Source organism: Molossus molossus, unplaced genomic scaffold (assembly GCF_014108415.1).
Source record: "Molossus molossus isolate mMolMol1 unplaced genomic scaffold, mMolMol1.p scaffold_m16_p_13, whole genome shotgun sequence".
In the NCBI taxonomy this organism is placed as follows: Eukaryota; Metazoa; Chordata; class Mammalia; order Chiroptera; family Molossidae; genus Molossus; species Molossus molossus.
Window position 1 is genome coordinate 12,512,343 of NW_023425348.1, and position 26,472 is coordinate 12,538,814.

General features: G+C 47.7%; 1 protein-coding gene across 2 annotated transcripts in view; it reads left to right on the forward strand.

Moving 5' to 3' along the window:
- The window catches only part of CBL (Cbl proto-oncogene), a 99,453-nt gene that overhangs the window by 55,728 nt on the left and 17,253 nt on the right, over positions 1–26,472 (forward strand). For both annotated transcript variants that reach the window (XM_036259274.1, XM_036259275.1), the window contains exons 3-9: positions 7,534–7,680; positions 10,032–10,188; positions 12,425–12,546; positions 12,825–12,962; positions 14,640–14,727; positions 15,052–15,183; positions 15,312–15,515. In XM_036259274.1, the coding sequence (XP_036115167.1) occupies positions 7,534–7,680; positions 10,032–10,188; positions 12,425–12,546; positions 12,825–12,962; positions 14,640–14,727; positions 15,052–15,183; positions 15,312–15,515 (988 nt within the window). The remainder of the gene's footprint in view (positions 1–7,533; positions 7,681–10,031; positions 10,189–12,424; positions 12,547–12,824; positions 12,963–14,639; positions 14,728–15,051; positions 15,184–15,311; positions 15,516–26,472) is intronic.

The following is a 26,472-nucleotide window of genomic DNA, read 5'->3' on the forward strand; positions in this document are numbered from 1 at the left end:
GCCTTTCCATGACTGGGTGAATTAGATTTAGTCTTAGAATTCTGTGAAATAGCTCGGAATGTCCCGGGTGGTCAATGTGTGGTGGTGGTATCTGTTACTAAGTAGCTTGGGAGCCTGGTGGTATCTGTGACCATGTAGCTTGGGAGTCTGTAGTGGTATCTGCTACTATGTAGCTTGGGAGCCTGGTGGTATCTGTGACCATGTAGCTTGGGAGTCTTAAAAGTAGGACCAGGAGTACAGTATCAAATACACTTAATATGTGTTTAGTTAAAAAAAAGATTATTGGGCTCTGGCCGGTTTGGCTCAGTGGTTAGAGCGTCGGCCTGTAGTCCAGAGAGACCCGGGTTCGGCTCCTGCTGAGGGCACGTACCTCGGTTGCAGTTTGTCCCCGGCCCTGGTTGGTCATGCGGGTGGCAGCCACTCGATGTGTCCCTTTCACATCGATGTTTCTCTCTCTCTCTCTCTCTCTCTATTCCTCTCTCCCTCCCACTCTGCCTGAACAAAAAAATGGAAGAATGTCCTTGGGTGAGGATAAAAAAGATTACTGGTATTTTTAGATATATTGGCTTAGAACTCCTTTTGTAGGTGATGGTTTTCACTTTGCCCTTAGACAGACAGGAGTTAAACAGTACTTCATCGGCTTCCTGTGAAGCTTAGTTGAAAGAAGTTCCGTTGTCTCTATTTTTAAAGCTGATCACTGTGAACAGAGGACGCTGCTTCTGAGTCATGAGTGTCATCTCAGTGTGCCCTCAGCGTTCTTCGGATGGCACTGGTGTTTGTGTCAGCTACAGGGTTTTTGGAGTTTAACAACGAATAAGAAAAGCAGCACATTTATCACTGAAATGGTACCAGTGCATGAAAAGCACTGATCACTTTCCTTTTAGTGGTGTAATTAATTTACCATCATCTACATGAGTGTTGTAGCCCACACCATGGCTGGTTAGCAAAGAATGGCTTATATTGTGACCTCATTTTGGGAATATTTTTCAACTCCAAAATGGTATCATGTAATGTGGTACAGTTTGTTTGTTAGTCATTATGTTAGAAACATTAATCATTTTGAGATTTTCCCACTGGGAATTATAGGAGGATCATTAGGTCCACAAATATTAAAATAGATTTCAGCCTCAATTTTTGTGTGTTTTTCCCCCTCAAAATTTTTCGATTATATAGAAAAGCTGAAAGAATTTTACAGCAACCATATACCTACCACTCAGGTTCTACAGTTCCCTGAATAACTGTTTTTAAAAGGGAAGCTGTGCTTTTTATTTTTTTTTAAATCAAAGAAACTTCTTTTTGAGTCTTTCAACCATTTTCACATGAGACTATATTTTGCAATGGTTGAGATTTTTGATGTTTCTTGTTATTCAGAAATTATAAATTTCCTTGAGTAAAATAGTTGTACTCTGAGATTGAACCAATTCCCTAGTGTCAGAGTAGATAACACTATTTCACTTTACCGGATTAATTTTTCAGTTCCCTTGTACAGGTTGTACAATTCACTATCCATTTGAATTCCCTAAAATCTCAATTCTTTGCAGGCAGGTATAAAACATACTTAAAAAAATTGTTATTTCTTGGTAAAATGTCTAGTCCTCAGTCATCGAAGGGAAGTAGTAGCTTTCTTCCTCTCCTGTCTTTCTTGTTCAGCCCTCTTAGGGATGAAGCCAGCAGTCAAGGTCCCTCTCCGGTTTCAGGCCGGTGGTATCGCACTCACACACGTTTATCCACGGGAAGCGATCTTGAAGAGTCATTGATTCCAGCGTGTATTACATCTGCGCAGGAGAGTCCCAGGGGGTGAGGCGCCCCCAAGCACACAGTATTAATAGGAGATCAGGAAATGAATTTGGATCTCTAGGCCTCTTACCCGTTATCATATGTGGGTACTTGCAGGTGCTCCTTTGTAGAAGGAATTTAAAAAGCATGCTTGTCAGTTACAGAATTTATCATTATCAAAATGGAGTTTCAAAAAAAAGTAACCCTAAGTGTGAATATCTTTATGAATACTTGGACTAGTTGTTTTGCAGATCATCATTTTTTCCCTCAAAGTCCTCACTCTCTTAATGTTCATTTCTCAACAATCTTTTTCTTCTTGAAACTGTTGTTATACTTCTAAGGGATCCTTACTAAAACAAAAAAAGAGCAGTCCTACTGTCTATATTTGTCTTAAACATTAATAGATTTATTTTAATATTAAGGGTTGATTTACCCCCCATACTAGGTTCTTTTTCCATTTCCTCTTTCTCTGCAAAGCACACTGAGGCCGAGGGTTACAGGCAGCTGCTGCTCAGTGTTTCGCGACGGGCTGCGTGGCTCAGGGCGCTCGGTTTCCGTGGTCTCGTTCGCGCAGAGGCTTCTCCCGACACGTGCTCAGTGTGCAGAACTGGCGGTGCGGTTCTGATCCGGTGCGGTTCTGATCCGGTGGTATTTACTTTTCTACCTTTGAAGCCGAAACAGGAGCTGTCGTTGCTCATTTCATTTTTAATATATTTATGTATTTGTGACATGAAAGCAGTCCTTATTAGCTGAAATTACACACAGAAGAACGTACGCCATTCCGTTCGGCCTGAGATGCATTCGCTTTCAGAGGTTGGGGGGAAGAACTGACACCCGTCCTGAACTTAAAAATAAATTAATGCTACATGCAGAGTTAGCGTGTGACCACGAGGAAGTCACGATGGGAGGAGAAGAGGAACATGGCAGCTGTCCATAGTCTTTGCAGTTAGATGTAGGTGGCAAGTTAGATGCAGTGACAGTGGCCTCCTCCCTCACATGTGAGTTAAAGAGAAAACTACTGGCTGCTGCTAGAGACAAGAAAGAACAGTTTCTCTGCAGGGCATTTATGGAGCATGAGCAGTGCTGCTCCTCGGGGTCTCTGGGGAATCCGCAGACCATGTGACATGAAGCGACTGCTGAGAGCTTTGAAAGCATCGATTACCTCGCCAGGCGCCCGAACAGCCCTGGCGCTTTGTGTTCTGCGTTTGCATTTCAGGCAGACGCCGCTGATTAAACCTGCCCCGTCCTGCAGACGGAACACCGTCCCGGCCGGCCGTCGGATGTCAGCGAGCAGAATTTCAGCTCAGATCACTTACAAATGCCCTGACCCTTGGCTTTCTGTTCTCTGCTTCCTTTTACGAAGTGCAGTGCTTGCGCTGCACCTCTCTGCCGCTTTGAAGAAGTGGAGGCTGGCTTTTTGGTTGGCTGCACTCTTGAATAAGCAAGTGTGCTAAATGGATTTCCAGTGCCTATTTCGGTCAGCACTCTGAGCTGCGCTGGGTGCCTGGTGCCATGATGTCCCGTGGTCACTTCTGTGGCTGACTCCACAGACCGAGAACGCTGTCTGTCCAGGTGGCATGTGCGTCTCTCCGGGCCACAGAGCACTGAGTACCTGCTGGCTTCTCAGTGGAAATTTATTCCAGGGTTCAAAGATGCTGGCGAGCCCAGGGGTCCCAAGGCTCACTTCCTGTTTTCACTCATGCGGCGTGAGAACGGCTAGGCAGAGAAGCCCCTGAGACCGCCCTCTCTAGAGGGCAGCCCTCCGTGCCCCTCCTGGTGTCTCCTCCGTGCTCTTTGCTCCTCGCCTGGTGCTCTTCCCTGGGGATGCAGACGCCCAGCTCCAGGATGGCTGGTCTGTGGTGCACCATCCCCAGCGCCAGCACACAGTAGGCAGATAGATCCAGGGGGGTTGAGGGGAATGGGAGAAGCCAGGATGGGTCCGGGGTTTTGAACTTGTGGGGAGATGGCATTGGCATCACACGCAGGACTAGGGAACGTGAGGCGGGAGCAGGCCCGAGATGGGAGGTCCGTTTCCTTCCGGATGTGCGGCCGTGAGGAGGCCTCTGACGGGGAAGCCAGGCAGGTGGGAAGCTCCCAGGCCTAACATTGGGGCATCTTTTGCAAAGTAGTGTGTAAAGCCTCGAGACTGCATCGGAGGGGCCAAGAGCGTGACGGAGGAAGGAAGGGAAATAGCAGAGAGCAAAATTTTGGGGAAATAGCTCTGTCAGACAATTAGGAAGAAAAGCCAAAGAAAGAACAGAAGCAGGCGGGAGAAGCAGGAGTGGACAGCGCTGGGAACAGGGGAGCTGCTCAGGAAGGAGAGTCGAGGTGGTCTGTCCCGGAAAGAGCCTGCTGTGCTCCCGCGACGCTCGTCTCCTCGCCGTGGCGCCCATTATTCTAGGGCGCTGTTCCACGCAGTTCTTTTAAAAATTATTTTTTAAAATACGTGGTTTTTTTTTAAGAGAAAGAAACATTGATGTGAGAGAGAAACATCGATCAGCCGCCTCCTGCACGCCCCCTACTGGGGATCGAGCCTGCAACCCGGGCACGTGCCCTGACTGGGAATCGAACTGGGACCATAGTCTGCGGGGCAGTGCTCAGTCCACTGAGCCACACCGGCTGGGCTGGCATAGTTCTTTGCACGTCGTAGGTTATGACAGTTCAGCGTAGTATATCGTTAGGGGCTCATGGCTGTCACCTGCCTGTCTGACAGGGGCGTTCGCAGGGAGCTGTGACTGCAGGCTCGGGGTGCTGTGGCGCCGTCTGGCTGCCGGGCATGCCATGTGCTGCGAAGATTTAAGCCCAAGTTGTCGAGTCAGAACCCTCTGTGCCGCAGTCTTGACCTTCCCTCTTTTTATGTTCGAAGTAGTGAACGTCCCAGTCAGCCATCAATGAAGGGTCTCAGAGTGCAGGAGGGAGACAGTGGTGGAGCCTAGCATTTAGCTAAGTGCTTGTGTTTTTGTCTTAACACTGTTTAGCTTTGTAGCTTATGGATTGTTTTAGACTTGTCTTCAGAGAATATTGATATTTATCCATTTGGTAGGTGCTTTCAGAAAATAAATAGGAAACTAGAAAGAAAATAATTTGCTACAAGTACAGGAAGACTATCAAAAAACTGAAGCTGTGCCCTGGCTGGTCTTGCTCAGTGGTTAGTGTCGGCCTGCGGGCCAAAGGGTCTCGGGTTCGATTCCTGATCAAGGGCACATACCTGGGTGGCAGGTTTGATCCCCCAATTACGGCTGGAGGCAACCAATCCATGTGTCTGTGTCACATCGATGTTTCTCTCTTCTTCTTCCCCACCCTCCCTTCCACCCATCCAAAAACCAATGGAAAATGTCTTCGGGTGAGGATTAACAACAGCAAAACTGAAGCCGGTGTGTTGGCATCTGGTTGGAAAGAGTCAGCGGCAGGCTGGAGAGAGGTGCTCACGAGGTGCAGCTCTTACCCAGCAGGCGGGGCGGGGCGGGGCGGGGCGGGGCGGGGGGGGGCGGGGCCGAGGCGACTCCACAGGTACCTGGAAAAGGAAAGTCTGTGTCAAAGACGTCTCGGAGGCCATCAGATCTGACCGTGAATTTACTTGAGACTTTATATCCCGCTTATATGACAAGAAAGACTTTTGAATGCACAGATATTAATTATTGAGGCAAGAGAAAGCAGGTGTGATCAGTAGCTGTTTTGGTTACCACGTTATCTGGAGCATCTCTGCCTCGTCTTGTGTGACAGTTCTCATTAAAGCTGAAGATTGCTGCTTAGAGGGTAGACCTAAGCGTGGAGATGTTATCAGGTGTGTGACATGGGTGCCGTGGGGGGCCTTGACCGCACCCATTAAAGGGAGGCTCTGAGAATAAAGTTAACTCATTGTTGAAACAGAGTGGCAGCTCACGCACTTAGACATTGTTACATTGTTTGGACGTAACATTTCACTGTTGGACAGGAAGAGGAGTTGTTTTTGTAAAACTTAACCCCTTTAAGGTCTGAATTAGTGAAAATGTGTGTGAGGTCTGGATATTTAAATAGTCTTTTCTATTGATCATTTTAATTTTATGAGTGTTATTTTTTTTTAAATCTAGAATAACTTGAGCAAAGCAGGAAATAACATATTTTGCTTTTCTAACATTTCTTTTCCCTTATGAGTTGAGTGGTTATGGCAGTGTACAAGTTCTTGTACTTGTTTATTCGTTGAATCCTCTTATCTGTCATCCTGAAAAAGTAAGTTTATCTATGTTAGTCTATGCTCAGAGTTATTAGGCCTGCTTAATTTAAGATTCAAAGCCTTAAAATATGTTACTGCTAATATTTCTTTCTTATTTACTATGCAACATCTATTTGAGTGGAAGGACTGGGACTGGACTTAGTGGACCCAGCAGCCTTTCTGCCATTATCTTTGTATCGTTAGTGGGATGTTAGGGCGAAAGCAGTTTCTGAAGCCCTTCTGTGAACGAAGATGATGTCATGGGGTGTAGCTGACCCTTGAAAACCGCAGGGTTAGAGGTGCCTGTGAGCACCGACCCCCGCAGTCGAGAATCTGTGTATGACTTGGACTCCCCATAAACGTAACCACTTATAACCTGCTGTTGACCAGAAGCCTTACTGATAACACGTTTTGTATCTTATATAGTTTATTCTTTTTATTTATCCATTTTTATTGTTTTTAATCCTCACCTGAGGATATTTTTCCATTTATCTTCAGATAGAGTGGGAGGGAGGGAAGGAGGAGGGAGAGACAGAGAGAAAGAAACATCGATGTGAGAGGGACGCATAGATTGGTTGCCTCCCACATGACCCAACCGGGCCAGGGACAAAATGCAACCGAGCTACGTGCCCTTGACTGGAATCGAACCTGCGGCTCATTGGTCCGAGGGCCGATGCTCTAATCGCTGAGCAAAATGGCCAGGGCCTTTTTTTTTTTTTTTAATCCTCACCTGAGGACATTTTTCCATTTTTTGTTCAGATAGAGTGGGGGGGGGGAGAGAGAGAGAGAGAAACATCGATGTGAAAGGGACACATCGAGTGGCTGCCACCCGCACGACCAACCAGGGCCGGGGACAAACTGCAACCGAGGTACGTGCCCTTAGCGGGAACCGAACCCGGGTCTCTCTGGACTGCAGGCCGATGCTCTAACCACTGAACCAAACCGGCCAGGGCTGGCCAGGGCCTTTTTTAAATCCTCACCCGAGGATATTTTTCCATTGATTTTTTTTTTAAGTGGAAGGGAGGGAGGGGGAAAGAGAAACATTGATGTGAGAGGGACACATCGACTGGCTGCCTCCTGAGCTGGGACCGGGGATTGAACCTGCAAACCAGGTAAGTACCCTTGACCAGGAATCACACTCGTGACCCTGCAGTCCACCAGCTGACGCCGTAACCGCTGAGTCAAACTGGCCGGGGCTACATGCTGTATTTTTACAGTGAAGTAAGCTAGAGAAAAGAAGATGTTAAAGTCATGGGGAGGGGAAATAAATACATTTACCTTCCTTATACATTTATTGCGAAACAAATCCGCATTGTGTGGGCACACACCGTTCAGACCCGTGTCGTTCAGGGGTCGGGGGACGTAATTCTGCCAGCAGCACAGCTCGTTCTTTCGTCCTCCCTAGTTCACATGTCTATGATCACGTCGACCCGGAAAGTGTATTTGAGGAGGGTCCTTATTCATGTACTTCGATGTTCGTATATTGCATGGCCAGTGAATTGAGTACATTTCAGATGAATAATTTCACCTGCCTGTCTAATGAACGCACTTCTGATCACTTGTAGGCGGAACCTGACCAAACTGTCCCTGATCTTCAGCCACATGCTGGCCGAGCTGAAAGGGATCTTCCCGAGTGGACTCTTCCAAGGAGACACCTTCCGGATCACGAAAGCGGACGCGGCGGAATTTTGGAGGAAAGCTTTCGGGGAAAAGTAAGTCTCGGAATCAGGCATCGGAGCCGTGGGCTCGGAGCTGGGCCTGCATGTGAGTGCTTCGGTGCTTTCATTACTACTTAAACGTGGGAAACCAGTAAGATCAGGACTGTGTGTGTAAATATTACCCAGCTTTGGTAAATAGTAACTTTTCTGGTCCTTTATTTATTTTTAAATGTTTTTTATTGATTTTTTTTTTAAGAGAGAGGAAGGGAGAGAGATGGAAGCATCCATGTGAGAGAGAAACATCGACTGGCTGCCTCCTGCACGCCCCCTACTGGGGATTGAGCCTGAAACCTGGGCATGGGCCCTGACCGGGAATTGAACCCGGACCTCTCAGTCCACAGGACGACCCTCAATCCACTGAGCCACACTGGCTGGGCTGTTCTTTTTGTTTGTGTGTGTGTGTGTGTGTGTGTTTTTAAAGAAATAAGCCTTTGTAGAGTCTGTTGAAACCCGTGCTCTTTGACTGAGTCCTCTTCCTCTCCCTACCCATGATGCTTTTCATTGACATACACATTTCAAATGATTCGCTGCTGCAGATAGTGCTACGGGAACAGGGTTGTGTTTGTCTTCATGTGCCAGGGTTGGTCCTTGTTTACCTCCCAGGAATGGGATTGCGAGCCGGGAGTCCCGTCCTCTGGTTTGTCCATCTTGCCTGGTTGCTTTCCAAAGGGGCCGGACCAGTTCATAAGTAGTGCACGTGAATTCCTGGAGCTCCGCATGGCTGACAGTGGGATGGGCTGCTGTCCCGCTGTGCTCTTGTGTTCCTAACCACATGGGAGACTGAGCATCTTTTCACATTTGCGACTGGTCAGGGTTCTTTTTTATTTAATCCTCACCCGAGGATATTTTTACGTTTATCTGCAGACATAGTGGGGGGGGGGTCGATTGGTTGCCACCTGCATGACCCTAACCAGGGCTGGGAACGAACCGCAACCGAGGTATGTGCCTTTGGTTGGAATCGAACCCGGGACTCTGGTCTGCGGGCTGATGCTCTAACCACTGAGCAAAACTGGCCAGGACATGACTAGTCAGGATTCTTTTTTTTTTTTTTTATCCTCACCCGAGGATATTTTTCCATTTTTTGTACAGATAGAGTGGGAGGGAGAGAGAGGAACATCGATGTGAAGGGACACATCGAGTGGCTGCCACCCGCACGACCAACCAGGGCCGGGGACAAACTGCAACCGAAGTACGTGCCCTTAGCGGGAACCGAACCCGGGTCTCTCCAGACCGCAGGCCGACGCTCTAACCGCTGAGCCAAACTGGCCAGGGTGTAGTCAGGATTCTTATTCTGACTTGCCTGTTGCCCTTCCTTCTCCAACTTTCCTATTGAGTTGTCTTTCTCCTCCAGCAAGGTACTAATTCTTTATTACATTACATGTACGTTCTCCTGTCTATGGCTTGTCTTTCCACTTTGTTATATTATCTTTTGAAATACAGAAGTTTTAAATTACATGGACAGATTCATGAGTCAGGCTTGTGCTTTTAAGTATTAATATAAGTGTTTTGATATGTCTGAAATTTTGGATCAAAGAACTAAAAAAGGTAGAACGCAATACAATTTTTCATTTGAATATATAGATCCTAATGTAAATCTCTTTAAATGCCACCTTTATATTTTTTAAATCACATTTACATACAAAATATAGAATAATCAGGGCTGTACAAACCTGAATTGAAGGGGATGTGAGTGAGTTTAACTCTGTTCCTGTAACTTAATGACGACATTAGAAGAGTTCCGGACACCACCTGCCTTTTCTGGCAAGCAAATACGTTGGCGTTTCAAAGGCTGTGCTTCTGTTAAAGATCTTAATGAAGAGAAATCCCGTAACATCTCTTGCTAGTCTTATCTGGGGTTTAATCTCCTGTCCAATCAGTGCTCTCTCATCTGCATGAGAACTCTGTTCTTCCTGCACCGTAAGCGTGTTTCCTCTAGCCCTCGACGGTGTGGGCTCCTCAGAGAACTCGTGATGTTTTACATGGTTTCACACAGTTAGTTTAAACACAAGCTTTCAGCTAGTGAAGGTCTGGCCACAGATCACATTTGTTCCGTAAAGAGACTGTCATCTCTCAGTACTTCTAGCAGAACGAATGTCTGCAGAGAGATGAGAAAGGAGATGACTCTGTGACACTGCCAGGGAACAGTGGGGGAGCTTTCTCGTTACTCATTCACACGTTAGACAGTAAGAAATCTGTCATTGACCCCCTTTCTGTTCTCGGCCCGAAACATAGCTCTGCTTCTTTAAGAGAATTGAATTGGTCCTGAGAGCTCACTGTGGCTGCTTTGCCTTGGTGATGGCAACACCCAGAACTGCCTGTCTCATTCTGTTCCTTCCCACCCCCAGGACAATAGTCCCGTGGAAGAGCTTCCGGCAGGCCCTTCACGAAGTGCACCCCATCAGTTCCGGGCTGGAGGCCATGGCTCTGAAGTCCACCATTGATCTGACCTGCAATGATTACATTTCAGTTTTTGAATTTGACATCTTCACACGACTCTTTCAGGTATGATGCTAAGAAGTTGGTTAAAGTAGTTATTGCTGCTTTTCTGAACAGAAAGTTTTACAAAATAACCTTTGGGATTTTCCCTATTATAAAAGTATTTCTAGCCCTGGCCGGTTTGGCTCAGCAGTTGGAGCATCAGCCTGAAGACCAGAGAGTCCCAGGTTCAGTTCCCGCTAGAGGCACGTACCAAAAAAAAAAAAAGTATTTCTATTTATTCTAGAAACTATAAGCAAAAAAACCAAGAATGATTACAACTACTTTTTATTTCCTAGTTACATACAGATATGTATGTGCACATGCAGTATTTTTTTTTTTGGTAAAAATAGTAACTATACAATCTGCTTTCGTACCTTCACATTTACCATCTTCCTTTGCTATTAAACAATCCTGCATCATTTTTTTTATTTTTTTATCCTCACCCGAGGACATTTTTCCATTTTTTGTACAGATAGAGTGGGAGGGAGAGAGAGGAAGAGAGAGAGAGAGAAACATCGATGTGAAAGGGACACATCGAGTGGCTGCCACCCGCACGACCAACCAGGGCCGGGGACAAACTGCAACCGAGGTACGTGCCCTTAGCGGGAACCGAACCCGGGTCTCTCCGGACCGCAGGCCGACGCTCCAACTGCTGAGCCAAACTGGCCAGGGCACAATCCTGCATCATTTTAATGGTTGTAGCATGTCTGGAAAATGGGTGTACAGTCCCTGCTACATACCAACAGGGATCTGTTCCGAGAAGGGTGTTAGGTAGTTTCATCCTGTGCAGACCTCACAGGGGCACTTGCACAAACCAGGTGCAAGCCCACGGCTCACCTGGGCTGTGGGCTGAGCCTGTGGCTCTGAGGCCGCACACCTGGGCTGTGGGCTGAGCCTGTGGCTTCAAGGCTGCACAACTGGGCTGTGGCTGAGCCTGTGGTTCCGAGGCTGCACACCTGGGCTGTGGCTGAGCCTGTGGCTCCGAGGCCATGCACCTGGGCTGTGGGCTGAGCCTGTGGCTCCGAGGCCGTGCACCTGGGCTGTGGGCTGAGTCTGTGGCTCCGTGGCTGCTCACCTGGGCTGTGGGCTGAGTCTGTGGCTCCGAGGCCGTGCACCTGGGCTGTGGGCTGAGTCTGTGGCTCCGCGGCTGCTCACCTGGGCTGTGGCTGAGCCTGTGGTTCCGAGGCTGCACACCTGGGCTGTGGGCTGAGTCTGTGGCTCCGCGGCTGCTCACCTGGGCTGTGGCTGAGCCTGTGGTTCCGAGGCTGCACACCTGGGCTGTGGCTGAGCCTGTGGCTCCGAGGCCGCACACCTGGGCTGTGCTTCTGTAAACCGGCAGCACCGGCAGCCCTGCAGGCACGGGAGTGATGCGCTCCTCCACTGTGTCCTCATGGCTGTGGTGTTACTGGTGAGGGGACGCTTTTAGCTCCATTATAACCTCAGCGGGACCACCGTGGTACGTGTGGCCAGTCACTGGCCAAAAGTCATGCGGTGCGTGGCTGTAATATGATGTATTGAATCCATTCTCCAGTGTCGGACACTCGTGCTTCCAACTTCCTCTTACTGTATTGAAGTTCTCGGCCGTTACTGTTCAGATGTAACACTGCTCGAAAGGGCTCGGCTTTCTTTTCCCAAGGATCAGGTGCGCCGACTGCGTGAACCTTCGCTCGGAATGCCCTAGTTGCCCACGTGGCCCTGCCTTGTTCTGTTCTTTTGTTAGGGGTGGTTTAACCCACTGCTATTAGCTGGAACTGCTTTAAGCTTTTTTTTTTATCCTCACCTGAGGACATTTTTCCATTTTTTGTTCAGATAGAGTAGGAGGGAGAGAGAGAGAGAGAGAGAGAGAGAAAGAAACATTGATGTGAAAGGGACACATCAAGTGGCTGTCATCCACACAACCCAACCAGGGCCGGGGACAAACTGCAACCAAGGTACGTGCCCTTAGCGGGAACCGAACCCGGGTCTCTCGGGACCGCAGGCCGACGCTCTAACCGCTGAGCCAAACCGGCCAGGGCTGCTTTAACATTTTTTGCATTTCTTTTTGTCAAGTTGAGTTTTCCCCATAAGGATATATTTGTTTCTTCTTAGCTTTTCCAAGTTCTTATCTCCCAAACATATTTGTCTTTCCCCCTAGTGACAATGTGATGGAAAACTTGTGACCACAAATGGAGAATCTAGCACTGAGAACCCAGGTTCTCTGTCGCTCCGAGACTGGCTGTATGTCTGGAGCCGTGGTCTGACTGACCTCTTGTTTCCGCAGCCCTGGTCCTCTCTGCTCAGGAACTGGAACAGCCTCGCTGTGACTCATCCCGGGTACATGGCTTTCCTGACCTACGACGAAGTGAAGGCCCGGCTGCAGAAGTTCATCCACAAGCCTGGCAGGTCAGTGCTGCGAAGCGAGGAGGCGCGGGAAGCAGGGTCCCGGCAGCTCCCCGGCGGCGTTTCTGGGGCTGGTGTATCACAAGGGCTGCCTCACTCACATGTGACGACTGGATAATGCTTTCAAGCCACTTCGGAGCTGGGCTTAGGTGTCTTGCTTTTTGGTCTGGAGTCATCAAAGAATTTATCACTGACGGCCCTTTCAGTGTTTGTCCCTGTCTTGCCTCCGACCCCACTGTGAGCTTGTTACGCATTACAGACTCTGCTTGTCTCTGTCCCAGCTACATTTTCCGGCTGAGCTGCACGCGCCTGGGCCAGTGGGCCATCGGGTACGTCACTGCCGACGGGAACATCCTGCAGACCATCCCGCACAACAAGCCCCTCTTCCAGGCCCTGATCGACGGCTTCAGGGAAGGCTTGTGAGTACCTGCTGCCCCGCCGCAGGAGCTAGGAGCCGAGCGGCTGTGACCCTCCGCCAGTGGTGGCTTCAGGTTTCTTCTGCAAATGAGGATTCAAGAAGCACGTTTCCACGGTCACACTGTTGTGACCTTCAGACCCTGTAGGCATTCTGCTCTTATTTCAGAGGAATTCCTTGGGTGAAAGCAGTTTTCTCTCCTGCTTCACTTATCACTGAGTGAGCTGTATCGTTTTCCTTTTCCAAATGTTAACTGATTTTCAAGTCTAGGTTAGATTCAAAATCATACCAATGAGTGCCCGGCCAGTGTGGCTCAGTGGTTGAACATGACCCCTGCACCAAGAGTCACCAGTTTGATTCCCGGTCAGGGCACATGCCCAGGTTGTGGGCCCGATCCCCAGTGGGGGGCGTGCAGGAGGCAGCCAATCCATGTTCTCTCTCATTGATGTTTTTATCTCTTCCTCTCCCTTCCTCTCTCTCTAAAATCAATAAAGAACACATATTTTAAAAAATTAAAAAATTATACCAATTAGCAGGAAATGTTACCAGTTATTTCACCAACCAGCTTTAGAGCGATTAGGTGCTGGCTCCTAAGGACAGCAGGCTCCAGGGCGTTCGCCCTGACGTTGCTTTGCTTCGGCAGCATCTCTGAAGGCTTCGGGCTTCGTGCAGAACGCTAACATTTATGACAAGCTCTGATTTATTGCAGAATTGCTATTCCTTTGGGAATTCAAATTGATTGTCATTTGGTGAGCACTGAAGGTGCTTAACAGTTGACCAGATACCAGAAAACGACTTGTATTGTCAGGCGATGAGGACAGTCCATGGCCATCGCGCCCCTCTCCTGCAGCAGCTTTGGAGACACGCCCCCTCCCCGATGTCAGGGCACTTTGATGCTGGAAGCTGCCTGGCGGGGGTGGGCCTTAAGAGGCTCAATTGGCTTCTTGTTCCATTTCTATGAAATTGGTGTCTCTCAGTGTTACATCTGTAAACAAGGGTATTTCAGATGTTCGGTCGGAAGTAAATGCAGTTAAACAAGGAATTTATACTCACAGCCAACTGGCCCATAGGCCGGCTGTTTTGCATATTATTTTCTTTTTAAAGTTATTTAAAACAAAAACACATGTGACATAGACTTGATGGGTTGCAGTCTGTCTACTTGCTGTCAGGCCCTCACAGAAGAAGTCTGTCAACTTCTTGATTAAAAGATGGAGCCTGTGGCGTGTGCCTGGAGAAGGAGGATCAGTGTTAGGGCCCAGTCAGTGTGGCTCAGTGGCTGAGCGTCGACCCTGCACCAAGAGCTCGCCGGTTCGATTCCCAGTCAGGTTACCTGCCCGGGTTGTGGGCCAAATCCCCAGTGGGGGGCACGCAGGAGGCAGCCAATCCATGTTCTCTCTCATCGATGTTTCTATCTCTCTCCCTCTCCCTTCCTCTCTCTCTCAAATCAATAAAGGGGGAAAAAAATAAAGAGTTAAAAGAAAAAAAGAAAGAATATCAGTGTTAGGAGAATATCCCCTTGGACCTGTTCTGCGTGTGTGTTTTCGAAATATTAGTAAGATTTGTCTTCGCACTTTTGCAAAGCGGCCCTCCTGCGGGCGGGAGCTCCTAGACGCCGCGTGTCTGCGGCCGCGAGCCACGGCAATGGCCTCAGCAAACCCCAGGTTGCTTGCTCTTTTTATAGCTACTTGTTTCCTGATGGGCGGAACCAGAATCCCGATCTGACGGGCTTATGCGAGCCGGCTCCCCAAGACCACATCAAAGTGACGCAGGTGAGCCTCATCCCCGTTGACCGCACCGCTGGAACCAGGCTCAGCGTGGCTCCCGGGAGCTGCAGCAGTGTCTCAACGATCAGAACACGATTTAAACCACTGACCAGATTAGCGAGTTTATGTTGCCCGTGGTTTCTCTTCAAACTGAGCAGCTTAAAATAGGAGCAGGACGAGGTGGTGCGTGTGGTGGGAGGACACAGCGCTGCTGCGAGACTGCTGTGCAGCGGCGGCCGTGCTCGGCTCTCCGCTTGCGTCCCGGCTGCCGCGTCCTCCTTGGGCCGACCCGCGGCCGCCCAGTGACCCCGCCCTGCGCTTTCCCCGCAGGAGCAGTACGAGCTGTACTGCGAGATGGGCTCCACCTTCCAGCTCTGCAAGATCTGCGCCGAGAACGACAAGGACGTCAAGATCGAGCCCTGCGGACACCTCATGTGCACGTCCTGCCTGACGTCCTGGCAGGTGTGCGTCTCTGAGAGCGGGGTGCGGGGCAGACGGCAAACCTGTGCTTTGTCCCCTTTTCACCTCCTAGTGGCCAGATAGTCCAGGTCCTTTCAGACGTGTCTGTCGTCCTTCTGTTTCCTCTGCAGGAGTCAGAAGGCCAGGGCTGTCCTTTCTGCCGATGTGAAATCAAAGGCACGGAGCCCATCGTGGTGGATCCGTTCGACCCCAGAGGGAGTGGCAGCCTACTGAGGCAAGGGGCCGAGGGCGCACCCTCCCCAAACTACGATGACGACGACGACGAGCGGGCCGACGACTCCCTCTTCATGATGAAGGAGTTGGCTGGTGCCAAGGTGAGTCTGAGCGCGAGAGACGTGGCCAGTGCCACCGGGTACACTCTGAAACCAGGGAACACTTAGTGGCATCCCAGTTGCGAGGGTCACAGTAGGGGCGCCGTGCTGCCTTTCTGGTTTTCACTCACAGCCTGAGTGGTGCTGTTACTGTCCTCATTCAGAGAGAGACTGGACACAGAGAGGCCCAGGAGTTTGCTGAAGGTCACACAGACAGGGTGTTGAACCAGAGTCTGTGGCCAGGCATCCTGGCTTCAAGGCTCCTGCTCTTATTGTCTGTACCCTACACTCGGCTTCACTCAGGCAGCTTGGTGGAGAAAATGAAGGGGAATAAAGAAGTGGACCCTATTTTGCTACTGTGACTGGAATATGTTGTTCTTTTTCCTAACAGTTTGGCATTAAAAAGTTAGGCCTGATGAGGAGAAAGGGTGCACTGTTAATAACCAAATAAGTGGCAGCCAAAGTGACCGGAGGGCGGGAGGAGGCACCGTGTAGAAACTGAACAACTGGGAAGGCTCCGGCTGAGAGAGGACGGGGTTGAATTCTGCTCCATCAGATGGCAGGGCAGAACGGGTTTATTCCCTAAATCATGCAAGTCAGTCAGTCGGTGGAGATTTCAGTGACTCTAGTATAAACAAAAGATTCTGATAGGCTACAGGTTGTCTAGTTTTAGAAGATAACGCATCATGGGCTGCATTTCCTTATACAAAAGAAGCTTGTTTTTATTTTTATTTTTTTTCATCTTCACCCGAGGACACTTTTGTATTTATCTTCAGATAGAGTGGGAGGAAGAGAGAGAAAGAGAGAGAAACATCGATGTGAAAGGGACACATCGAGTGGCTGCCACCCGCACGACCAAGGGCCCGGGACAAACTGCGACCGAGGTACGTGCCCTTAGCGGGAACCGAACCTGGGCCTGTCTGGTCCGCAGGCCGACACTCTAACTGCTGAGCCAAACCGGCCAGGGCAAAAGCTTGTTTTTATATCAGCACGTGACTGGCACATAGTAGGTGCTCAATGAACTTTAAAAGAATGGACTTTATCTCATAAGCAATTATATCCAGAGAAGCTGGAAGATGGCGGAGGAGTAAGAGGATCTTTCTACTGCCTCCTCCCAGAACCTGACTGGAATGAAAACACAGTTGGGGAAGAGTCACCCTGAAAGACCAGTTGAAGACTGGCTGGAGAGGAGACTTTTAAACAAGGAAGGAAACAAACCACCTTGAGCGTGGTAGGAAGGGTGAGGACGTGAGAGGTGCTGGTTCAGCTCTCAGGAGCAGTGGGCCAAGGGTGAGGAGGGTTCCCCCAGAGAGGAGAGAGGCTGGATCCCAGGCAGGGCCCCGCTCAGACAGCCAGAGCCGGGAATAGCTGCTCGTGCAGCAACCAGCAGTGTGGCTTCTATCAGCAGGGGAGCTGGGCCACCTGTAGACAAGGCCCCTCGTGTTAAAGGGCTGGTGCCCAGCGTTTTGCCTGCCACATGCACCCTCAGTTTCTGTGGAGGGAGGGTGTGCAGACTGACGTTGCCTGAGGAGAGACGGGTGGAGGGGTTCAGAGGAGTTGCGGGGAGGGCGGTTGCTGGGGTACCTATGCTGTCGCCCCACCCGCCATATAACAGCAGCCATTTTTCCTGAGAGACGCAAACCCCTCCCAGCAGCAGAAGCCCAGGAAAAGGCAGATACCCCGTACTCCTGGGGTACAGCTCGCCCCACCGGGCATCTCGGCCCCTGCTGAGGAGGCCACAGTCTCAGGGAACAGCAGTTCCAGGCAATGCCAGCGACTGGATTTGGGGCAGGGACTTTCTCCCCACATTCACGGGACCCTGGCTGGCGCTTCCCTCTCATGGGAGCGCTGACAGAAGCTGTTGGCTTCCGGCATATCCCACTGGCTGCCTCAGAGGGGCTCTGCTGGGCGAGGACAGAAAAGTGGTCTGGGAACCCTCACCATCTTCCCTGAAGTCTGAACGTTTGCTGACCTGTGTGAGGGCCCCCTAGTGGTGGGGAAAAAGGGCCTCCTACTGCTAAATAAAGCTGCCTGGGAGCTCAGCTTGTCCCGCCATGGGCAGCCACGCCCAGCAGGGGCTGACACCCGAACTTGGAGAGCTTCTCGCATTGGCTAGACAGGAGCATCTCCCGGGAGGCCCAGAATCAGCACACAGAACGGAGCCTCGGACAGCACCAGGGGCACCTCCCGGGAGGCCCGGAATCAGCACGCAGAATAGGGAGCCTCGGACAGCACCAGGGGCACCTCCCGGGAGGCCCGGAATCAGCACGCAGAACAGGGAGCCTCGGACAGCACCCAGGGGCACCTCCCAGGAGGCCCGGAATCAGCACGCAGAATAGGGAGCCTCGGACAGCACCAGGGGCACCTCCCAGGAGGCCCGGAATCAGCACGCAGAATAGGGAGCCTCGGACAGCACCCAGGGGCACCTCCCAGGAGGCCTGGAATCAGCATGCAGAACAGGGAGCCTCGGACAGCACAGCACAGAGCAGCATCCAGAGGGAAGTCCTTCACCCTTCCACAGCTTTCCATTTTACCGTTTCCCTTTTCCTACTCTTTATTCTTACTTTTTTTCAGAATCTTTTTTCTTCCCAGTTTTTCTTCTAGCATTTTATTTTTTAAAATGTTCTTCCTTTCTTTTCTATTTCATTCATTATTCTTGTTCTCTCTTCTCTTTCCTAATTTTCTTTTCCTTTGTGGCTGTTTTTGCTTTTGTTGTCAAGTTCTTTTGTGTGTTGTTGTTTATTTCCTGTTTTGTTTGGTTTCGTTTTGTTTTGTCCTGTCAGCGCCCCTACAGCAGTGTGCACAATGTGGTGGGGGTTGAGCCTCACAGTTAGACAGCCTGAGAGGAGATACCGCCCACGAACAAACAACAGTCAAGACGCAATTACAATAGGAGAGCCCAAATAACTCACAAAAGGGTCAGTCCTAGAGCATCCAGCTCAGGAGTTCAAGAAGACCACACCATGGCGTTCCGCAGGACATTTACTACAAAAGGCCAAGCTACAAAGACTGGGAGTCATAACAGGCATAGCTAATACATAGAAACAAACACAGAGAGGCAACTAAAATGGGGAGACAACCCCTAAAAGAAAGAAAAGGAGAAATTGTGGAGAAAGGATCTAAATGAAGTGGAGGTAAGCAATTTATCAGGCATAGAGTTTAGAGTAATGGTTATAAGGATTGCTCAAATAACTTAGTGACAAGGATAGGAACTTAATGGAAACTACAAGGAATGTGATGGGAACTACATCAACATGAAAAGGACTTAAAAACCACGAATAAGAACTAATCAGAGCCCTGGCTGGTTTGGCTCAGCAGTTGGTGTCTGCCCGTGGACTGAAGGGTCACAGGTTCGATTCCCAGTCAAGGGCACATGCCTGGGTTGCAGGTGCAATTCCTGGCCCTGGATGGGGTTGTGCAGGAGGCAACCAATTGATGTGTCTGTCTCACATCAATGTTTCTTTCTCCCTCCCTCCCTTTCTAAATATATATCTAAATATATATCTCAATGGAAATTGAGATACCTAAATATATATCTCAATGGAAAAATATCCTTGGGTGAGGATTTAAAAAAAAGAACCAATCGGAAATGAAGAACACTATACCTGACATCATGAATACACTGGAAGGAATTAAAGTCAGACTTGATGAGCAGAGGATCTAAGCAGTGATTTGGAAGACAGGATTGAAAAAACACTCAATTAGAGCATCAAAAATAATAAAACACTTAAAAAGCAGGAGAAGAGTTTAAAGAAACTTAGGGGCAACATGTAATGGAACAACATCTGCATCATTGTGTACTGGGGGGGGGGGGGGGGGAGAAAGTGAGCAAAGGATAGAGAACCTGTTTGAAAAAATAATGACAGAAAACTTCCCTAACCTGATGAAGGAAAAATTCACTCAAGTTCAGGGAACATGGAGAATCCCAATCAAGATGAACACAAACAGATGCCCACACTAAGACACATCATAATTAAAAAGGCAAATGTTAGAGACAAAGAGGTAATCTTTCTCTGGTTGGTTTGGCTCAGTGGTTAGAGTGTTGCCTCTGAAGACTGAAGGGTTGTGGGTTTGATTCTGGTCAAGGGCACATACCTGGGTTGCAGGTTTGATCCCCATCCCCAGTCAGGATTGTGAAGAAGGCAACCAATCAATATGTTTCTCTCACATCGATGTTTCTCTCTCTCCTTTACTCCTTCCCACTGTCTTTAAAAATCAGTGAAAAACGTCCTCAGATAAGGATTAACAAAAACAAAAGAGAGAGATGATCTTAAGGGCAGCAAGAGAGAGAGAAAGTCAGTAACCTACAAGGGACTCCCATAAGGCTGTCAGCTGATTTTTCACAGAAACACTACAGGACAGAAGGGAATGGCATGAAGTATTCAAAATAATGAAAAACAAGGATCTAAAACCAAGACTACTTATCCAGCAAGGCTATCATTTAAAATTGAAGGTGAAATAAAGAGCTTCCCAGACCAAAAAAAAAAAAAAAAAAAAAGGCGAAAGGAGTTTATTACCACCAAACCAGCATTGCAAGTAATGCCAAAGGGACTGTTGTAAGAAGAAGAAATAGAGAAAGGAACAGGCATAAAGAATAAAAATGGCAATACATAAGTACCTATCAATAATAATCTTAAATGTAAATGGATTAAGGAGGTCAATGGGGAAGAAAGGGGGACATCTGTAAGACTTCAAACAATAAAAACAAAAGTAAATGTATTAAATGCTCCAATCAAAAGACAGGGTAACTAAATGGGTAAGAAAACATGACCCATATATATGCTGTCTACAAGAGACTGACCTCAGAACAAAAGATGCACAAAGGATGAAAAGTAAAGGGATGAAAAATGTTTCCAAACAATTGTAAACAAAAAAAGGGGGGGTGGGGGTAGCATACTTATATCTGACAAAATAGATTTCAAAACAAAGGCCATGAGAATAGATAAAGAAGGTCACTACATAATACTAAAGGGATCATTCCAACAAGAAGATATAACCCTGGTAAACATATATGTACCCAGTACAAGAGCACCTAAATCTATTTTAAAATCTCCTGGAGGGCTTTAAAGGAAAGATAGACAGCAATACAGTCATAGTAGGGGATTTAACACCCCACTGACGTCACTGGAGAGAGTTCTTGGGTAAAAAAAAAGAAACAGCAATCTTAAACAACATTCTAGATCATATGGATTTAATTGATATTTGCAAAACATTTTATCCCAAAGCTGCAGAATATACATTCTTCTCAAGTACACATGGAACGTTCTCAAAGATAGACCACATGTTAGGACACAAAACACGTCTTTACAAGTTTAAACAGATTGAAATCGTGTCAAGCATCTTCTTGGATTACAATGGTATGAAAGTAGAAATCAACTATAATTAAAAAAAACTCAAAAGCGTTCAAACACATGATGGCTGAATAGCATGTTGTTAAACCATGAATGGGTTACCATTAAGATAAAGGAGGAAATAAAAAACTCCCTGGAAACAAATGAAAATGAACACACAACACAAAATCTAAGGGACACAACAAAAGCAGGCCTGAGAGTGCAGTTGGTGGCATTATAGGTCTACATCAAGACACAAGAAAAAGCTTCCTGGCTGGTGTGGTTCAGTGGCAGCTGACCCATGCACCAAGAGGTCACCAGTTTGATACCCGGTCAGGGCACATGCCCATGTTGTGGGCCCTATACCCTGTGGGGGGCATGTAGGAGGTGGCCAGTTGATGTTCTCGCTCATCGATGTTTCTGTCTCCCTCTCACTTTCTCTCTCTCTAAAATCAATAAAGGGAAAAAATATTTCTTTAAAAAAAGTGGAAGCATATAACATGTTCATGGATTGGAAGAATCAGCATCATTAAAACATCCAAACTACCCAAAGCAATTTATAGATTCAAATGCAATCCCTATTAAAATACCAATGACATATTTCACAGATCTAGAACAAATACTCCAAAAGTTTATAGGGAACCAAAAAAGACCCCGAGTAGCCAAAGCAGTCTTGAAAAATTAGAACAAAGTTGGAGGGATCACAATTTCGGATATTAGGTTATACTACAAAGCCATTGTAAAAGAAACAGCCTGGTACTGGCACAAGAATAGGCATATAGATCAATGGAACAAACAGAGAACCCAGAAATTGACCCAAGACATTATGCTCAATTAATATTTTACAAAGGTGGCCAGAGCATACAATGGAGTAAAGACAGTCTCTTCAATAAATGGTGCTGAAAAAACTGGACAGCTACATGCAAAAAAAATGAAACTAGACCACCAACATACACCATACACAAGAATAAACTCAAAATGGATGAAAGACTTAAATGTAAGTTGCATAACCATAAAATCCTAGAAGAAAACATAGGCAGCAAAATCTCAGACATCATGCATAGTACAGTTTTTATTGATACATTGCCTAGGGCAAGAGAAACAAAGGAACAAATTAATGAATAGACTACATCAAACTAAAAAGCTTTTTTTGCACAGGAAAAAAAAAAGTATCAAAATGAAAAGAGAACCCTGGTCAGTTTGGTTCTGCAGTTACAGCATTGGCCTGCAGACCTGAAGGGTTAAGGGTCCGATTCCAGTCAAGGGCACACACTGGTGTTGCAGGTTTGATACCTGGCCCAATTCAGGATTGTGTGGGAGGCAACCAGTCACTGTGTATTGCTCACATCAATGTTTTTGTCTCTCCCTCCTTCTCTTCCACTATGTCTAAAAATCAATGGAAAAATATCCTCGGGTAGGGTTAAAAAAAGAAAAAGGAACATGCTGTGTGGGAGAATATGTTTGCCAGTGATACATCAGATAAGGGGTTAATTTCCAAAATATATACAGTACTCTTACAGCTCAACAAAAGGAAGACAAATAGTCCAATTTAAAAATGGGCAAAGGACCTGAATAGACACTTCTCCAAGAGGGACACACAAATGGCCAAGAGACATATGAAAAAATGCTCAACATCACTAATCATCAGAGAGATGCAAATTAAAACAACTATGAAGTATTACCTCACACCTTCCAGACTGGTTGCCATCAACAAATCATTAAACAAGTGCTGGTAAGGGTGTGGAGAATAGGGGACCCTAGTACACAGCTGGTGGGAATGCAGACTGATGCAGCCACTATGGAAAACAATCTGGTGTTACCTCAAAAAATTAAAAATTGATCTGCCATTTGACTCAATGATTCTACTTCTAGGAATGTATTCTAAGAAACCTGAAACACCAGTCAGAAGGAATATATGTACCCTATGTTCATAGCAGCACTATTTACAACAGCTAAGATCTGGTTACAGCCCAAGTGTCCATCAGTAAACGAATGGATAAAAAAAGCAGTGGTATATATACACAATGAAGTACTATGCAGCTGTAAGAAAGAAAGATCTTTTTTCATTTGACATGAAGGGACCTGGAGAGTGTTATGCTAAGTGAAATAAACCAGTCAGAAAATAAACTGATGAACAAATAGATCTAGAGACATGGAAGTAGGGAACAGACCGACAAACCTCAGAAGAGGGGGTAGAGGTGCGAGAAGAGATAAACCACAGAACTTAGATGCATATATGCACAACCAATGGACACAGACAGCGGTGCCATGAAGGCGGGGCGGGGGTGTGGGTGGTGGGAGTGGTGAACAGGGCTCAGTGGGGGAAAAGGAGGAACATCTTTAATAAAAATAAGTTAATTGATGAAAATAAACCTAAGGGACTACATGAAACTAAAAAGCTTCTGCACAGCAAAAGAAACCATTCTCAAATGAAAAGGAAACTCAGTGCAAGGGAGAACATGTTCGCCAATGATACATTTGAAAATGGGTTAATTTCCAAAATATTTAAAGAACTCATACAATGCAATAAAAGGAAGACAAACAGTCCAGTAAAAAAAATGGACAAAGGACCTAAATAGACTTTTCTCCAAAGAGGTCCTACATATGGCCAAGAGACATATGAAAATATGCTCAATATCTCTGATCATCAGAGAGATGTAAATTAAAACGACAATGAGGGTACCCGCTCACACCTGCCACAATGACAGCCATCTACACATCAAACAAGTGCTGGCGAGGGTGTGGAGAAGGGGGACTCTAGCACACTGCTGGTGGGAATGCAGACTGGTGCAGCCACTGTGGAAAACACTATGGTGTTTCCTCAAAAAATTAAAAATGGAACTGCCATTTGACCCCGTGATTCCACTTCTAGGAACATACCTTAAGAAGCCTGAAACACCAATCAGAAAGAATATATGCACCCCCATGTTCATAGCAGCACTACTTACAATAGCTAAGATCTGGAAACAGCCCAAGTGCCCATCAGTAAGATGAGTGGATAAAAAAGCGGTGGTACGTGTACACAATAGAATAATATATAGCTGTAAAAAAGGGTCTCCTACCCTTTGAGACCATGTGGATGGACCTGGATATTATGCAAAGTGAAATAAGCCAGTCAGAGAAAAACATCACATGATCTCACTTCCCTGTGGAATCTAATAAAATAAACTGACCAAAGAAGATGGGTCTGAGACGCGGAGCAGAGGGACAGTCTCAGAGGGAAGGGGGATGGGGGTGTGGGGCAAGATGAACCAAAGGATTTAGATGCGTGTTTGCATAACCTGGGGACAGAGTAGTGCCGTGAAGATGGAGTGGGGCCGGAGTCAGGTGGAGGGGGCAAAGGGGGAGACGTAGGGAGCAGTATTACAATACTGTCAGCCGTAAAAATAAAAAACTTTAAAAAACGATGATATCCAGTGTCTCTCCTCTGTCCTCAGAGCCACTGCCTCATTTCAGGCTGTCCCCATGGTCTGTCCTCCCTGCCGCAGTCACTGATCTGCACGCAGACCTGCGCCCTCAAGCCTTGGCCTCACACTCGACTTCTCATTACTTAAGGGTTAGATCCTTCCCGGGTCCTGTGCACTGACCATCCTTCCACCTCGCACTGGTCCCGTGAGGCTGAACCTGTCCAAGTGTCTCCTTCCGTCTTGGTCGCTTCTGTGGAATGTAGCTGTTTTCCTAGGGGGCCTTTCCAGGCTGGACCCTGCTTTCTCCACCCTGAGCTCACTGACACGCATTCACACACGTGTAATTCGGTTTGGCTGCATGTCTGTGGGGCGCTGTGACTACGTCTGCCATAGAACTTATCACCTTGTCACCACTCACTAAACGTACTTCCCATTGTCAGTTTTTAAAAGGCAAGAGCTATGTCTCATTGTGTAGTTAGCTACTCAGAAACGAGCACAAAATAATTGCTGGGAACGCTTGGGAACGGAAAACATTTCAAAGCAGGAGCTGGCCAGTTCATCTCTGCTGTCTCAGGAACAGACCATCGTTGCGCCTGGACTGTCGGAGCGATACGCTTTTGGTTTTATAAATTTGACAGTAGAGTTGGCCCCTTACACAGGTTCTTTGGTTCCTTTTGAAGAGATTCGTTCGACTTCTGTAGCAGTTCTGTGTTCTCACAGAGATTGCTGTGTGTTCGTTCATGAAAATTTGCTGACAACCCCTGTACTTTTGTTAGGGAAGCTGAATAATAAGATAAAGGAATTGCCTGGCCTTGTAGCTCACTTGGTTAGAGTGTCATACGCCAAGGTGTGGCTCCATTGCTTGAGTGGCATCCCATGCACCAGAAGGGCACCAGTTCGCTTCCTAGCCAGGGCACATGCTCGATCTGTGGGTTCGAGCCCCAGTAGGGGGCCTGCAGGAGGAAGCAGTCGATGTTTCTTCTTTCTCTCCCTCCCTCTTTCTTAAATCAGTAAAAACATTTTTAAGAACAGTAACACAGGACTATTCGCCTGTAGTCCTGTAGGTCGGAATTCCAGCCCAGGTCCCTTCGGGCTGAAATCAGGGTGTCAGAGGTGTGTGTTTCTTTGCAGAGACTCCCAGTCGTTTGGGTTTGTCAGAATTTAGTTCCTTTCCGACACAGGAGCCCGTTTCCTGTTCCTTTGTCGTGGGCTGACAGCGTCCCCACCACGGGCTCCCGGAGGCCTTTCTCCTGTGATCTCACCTCTCAGGTCTGTGCCTGTGGGCACTGGGGCCTCCTCCACGCTCGGCCGCGGCCTCAGGCACAGTGCTCGCGCATCTGCGCTTGCGGGATGGACCTGGAGCCGTCGTTCTGCTTGTCGGCGTCGTGCACTGGCTGCTCTGCAGCAGGAGGTCGCTTTGCGTGTCCTCAGGACGAGAGCTGCCTGGGGGAGATTGTTTTCCTCGTGTAAATCCTCACCTGAGGATGCGTTTGCATTTATCTTCAAAGAGTGTGAGGGAAAGAGAGAGAGAGACACATCGATTGGCTGCCTCCTGCATGACCCCGACCAGGGTTGGGGACTGAACCGCAACCGAGGTACGTGCCCTTGACTGGACTCGAACCTGCAACCGTCTGGTCCGTGGGCCAACGCTCTAACCGTTGAGCCACACTGGCCAGGGCTGTATGTTGTTTTTTAAAGAACAACTGTAGCCCTGACCAGTCGCTTCGTTGGTTGGAGCAGTGTCCCGTACACCAAGGGGGTTGCGGGTTCAATTCTTGGTTAGGGCACATACCTAGGTTGTGGGCTCGATTCCAGGTCAGGGCACACACGGGAGGCAACCAGTCGATGTTTCTCTCGCATCGATGTGTGTGCCCTTCCCCCCGCCCCCTTGTTCTCTCTAAAATCAGTTAAAAACAAACATATCCTTGGGTGAGGATTAAAAAAGAAATTTCTAAGAAAACTGTATACTACATGTAGTATCACCGTTACCTTATTCACGGAAAATAAATTTGATTGTAAAAAATAGTTTTAATATGCTTAGGAAAAGATTGGATGACTACCCAGCAAATGACTATTATTTCTGAGGATAAGAGTTCAGAGGACTCCACCTTTGTGTGGATATTTGGGCTTCTTTGTAGTGAGCACAGGCTACTCTTACAAGGTGCTGACTGCTAGGTCAGCTGAGCTCTGTGCCGAGCGGAGTGTACATGGGATGAGAGACCG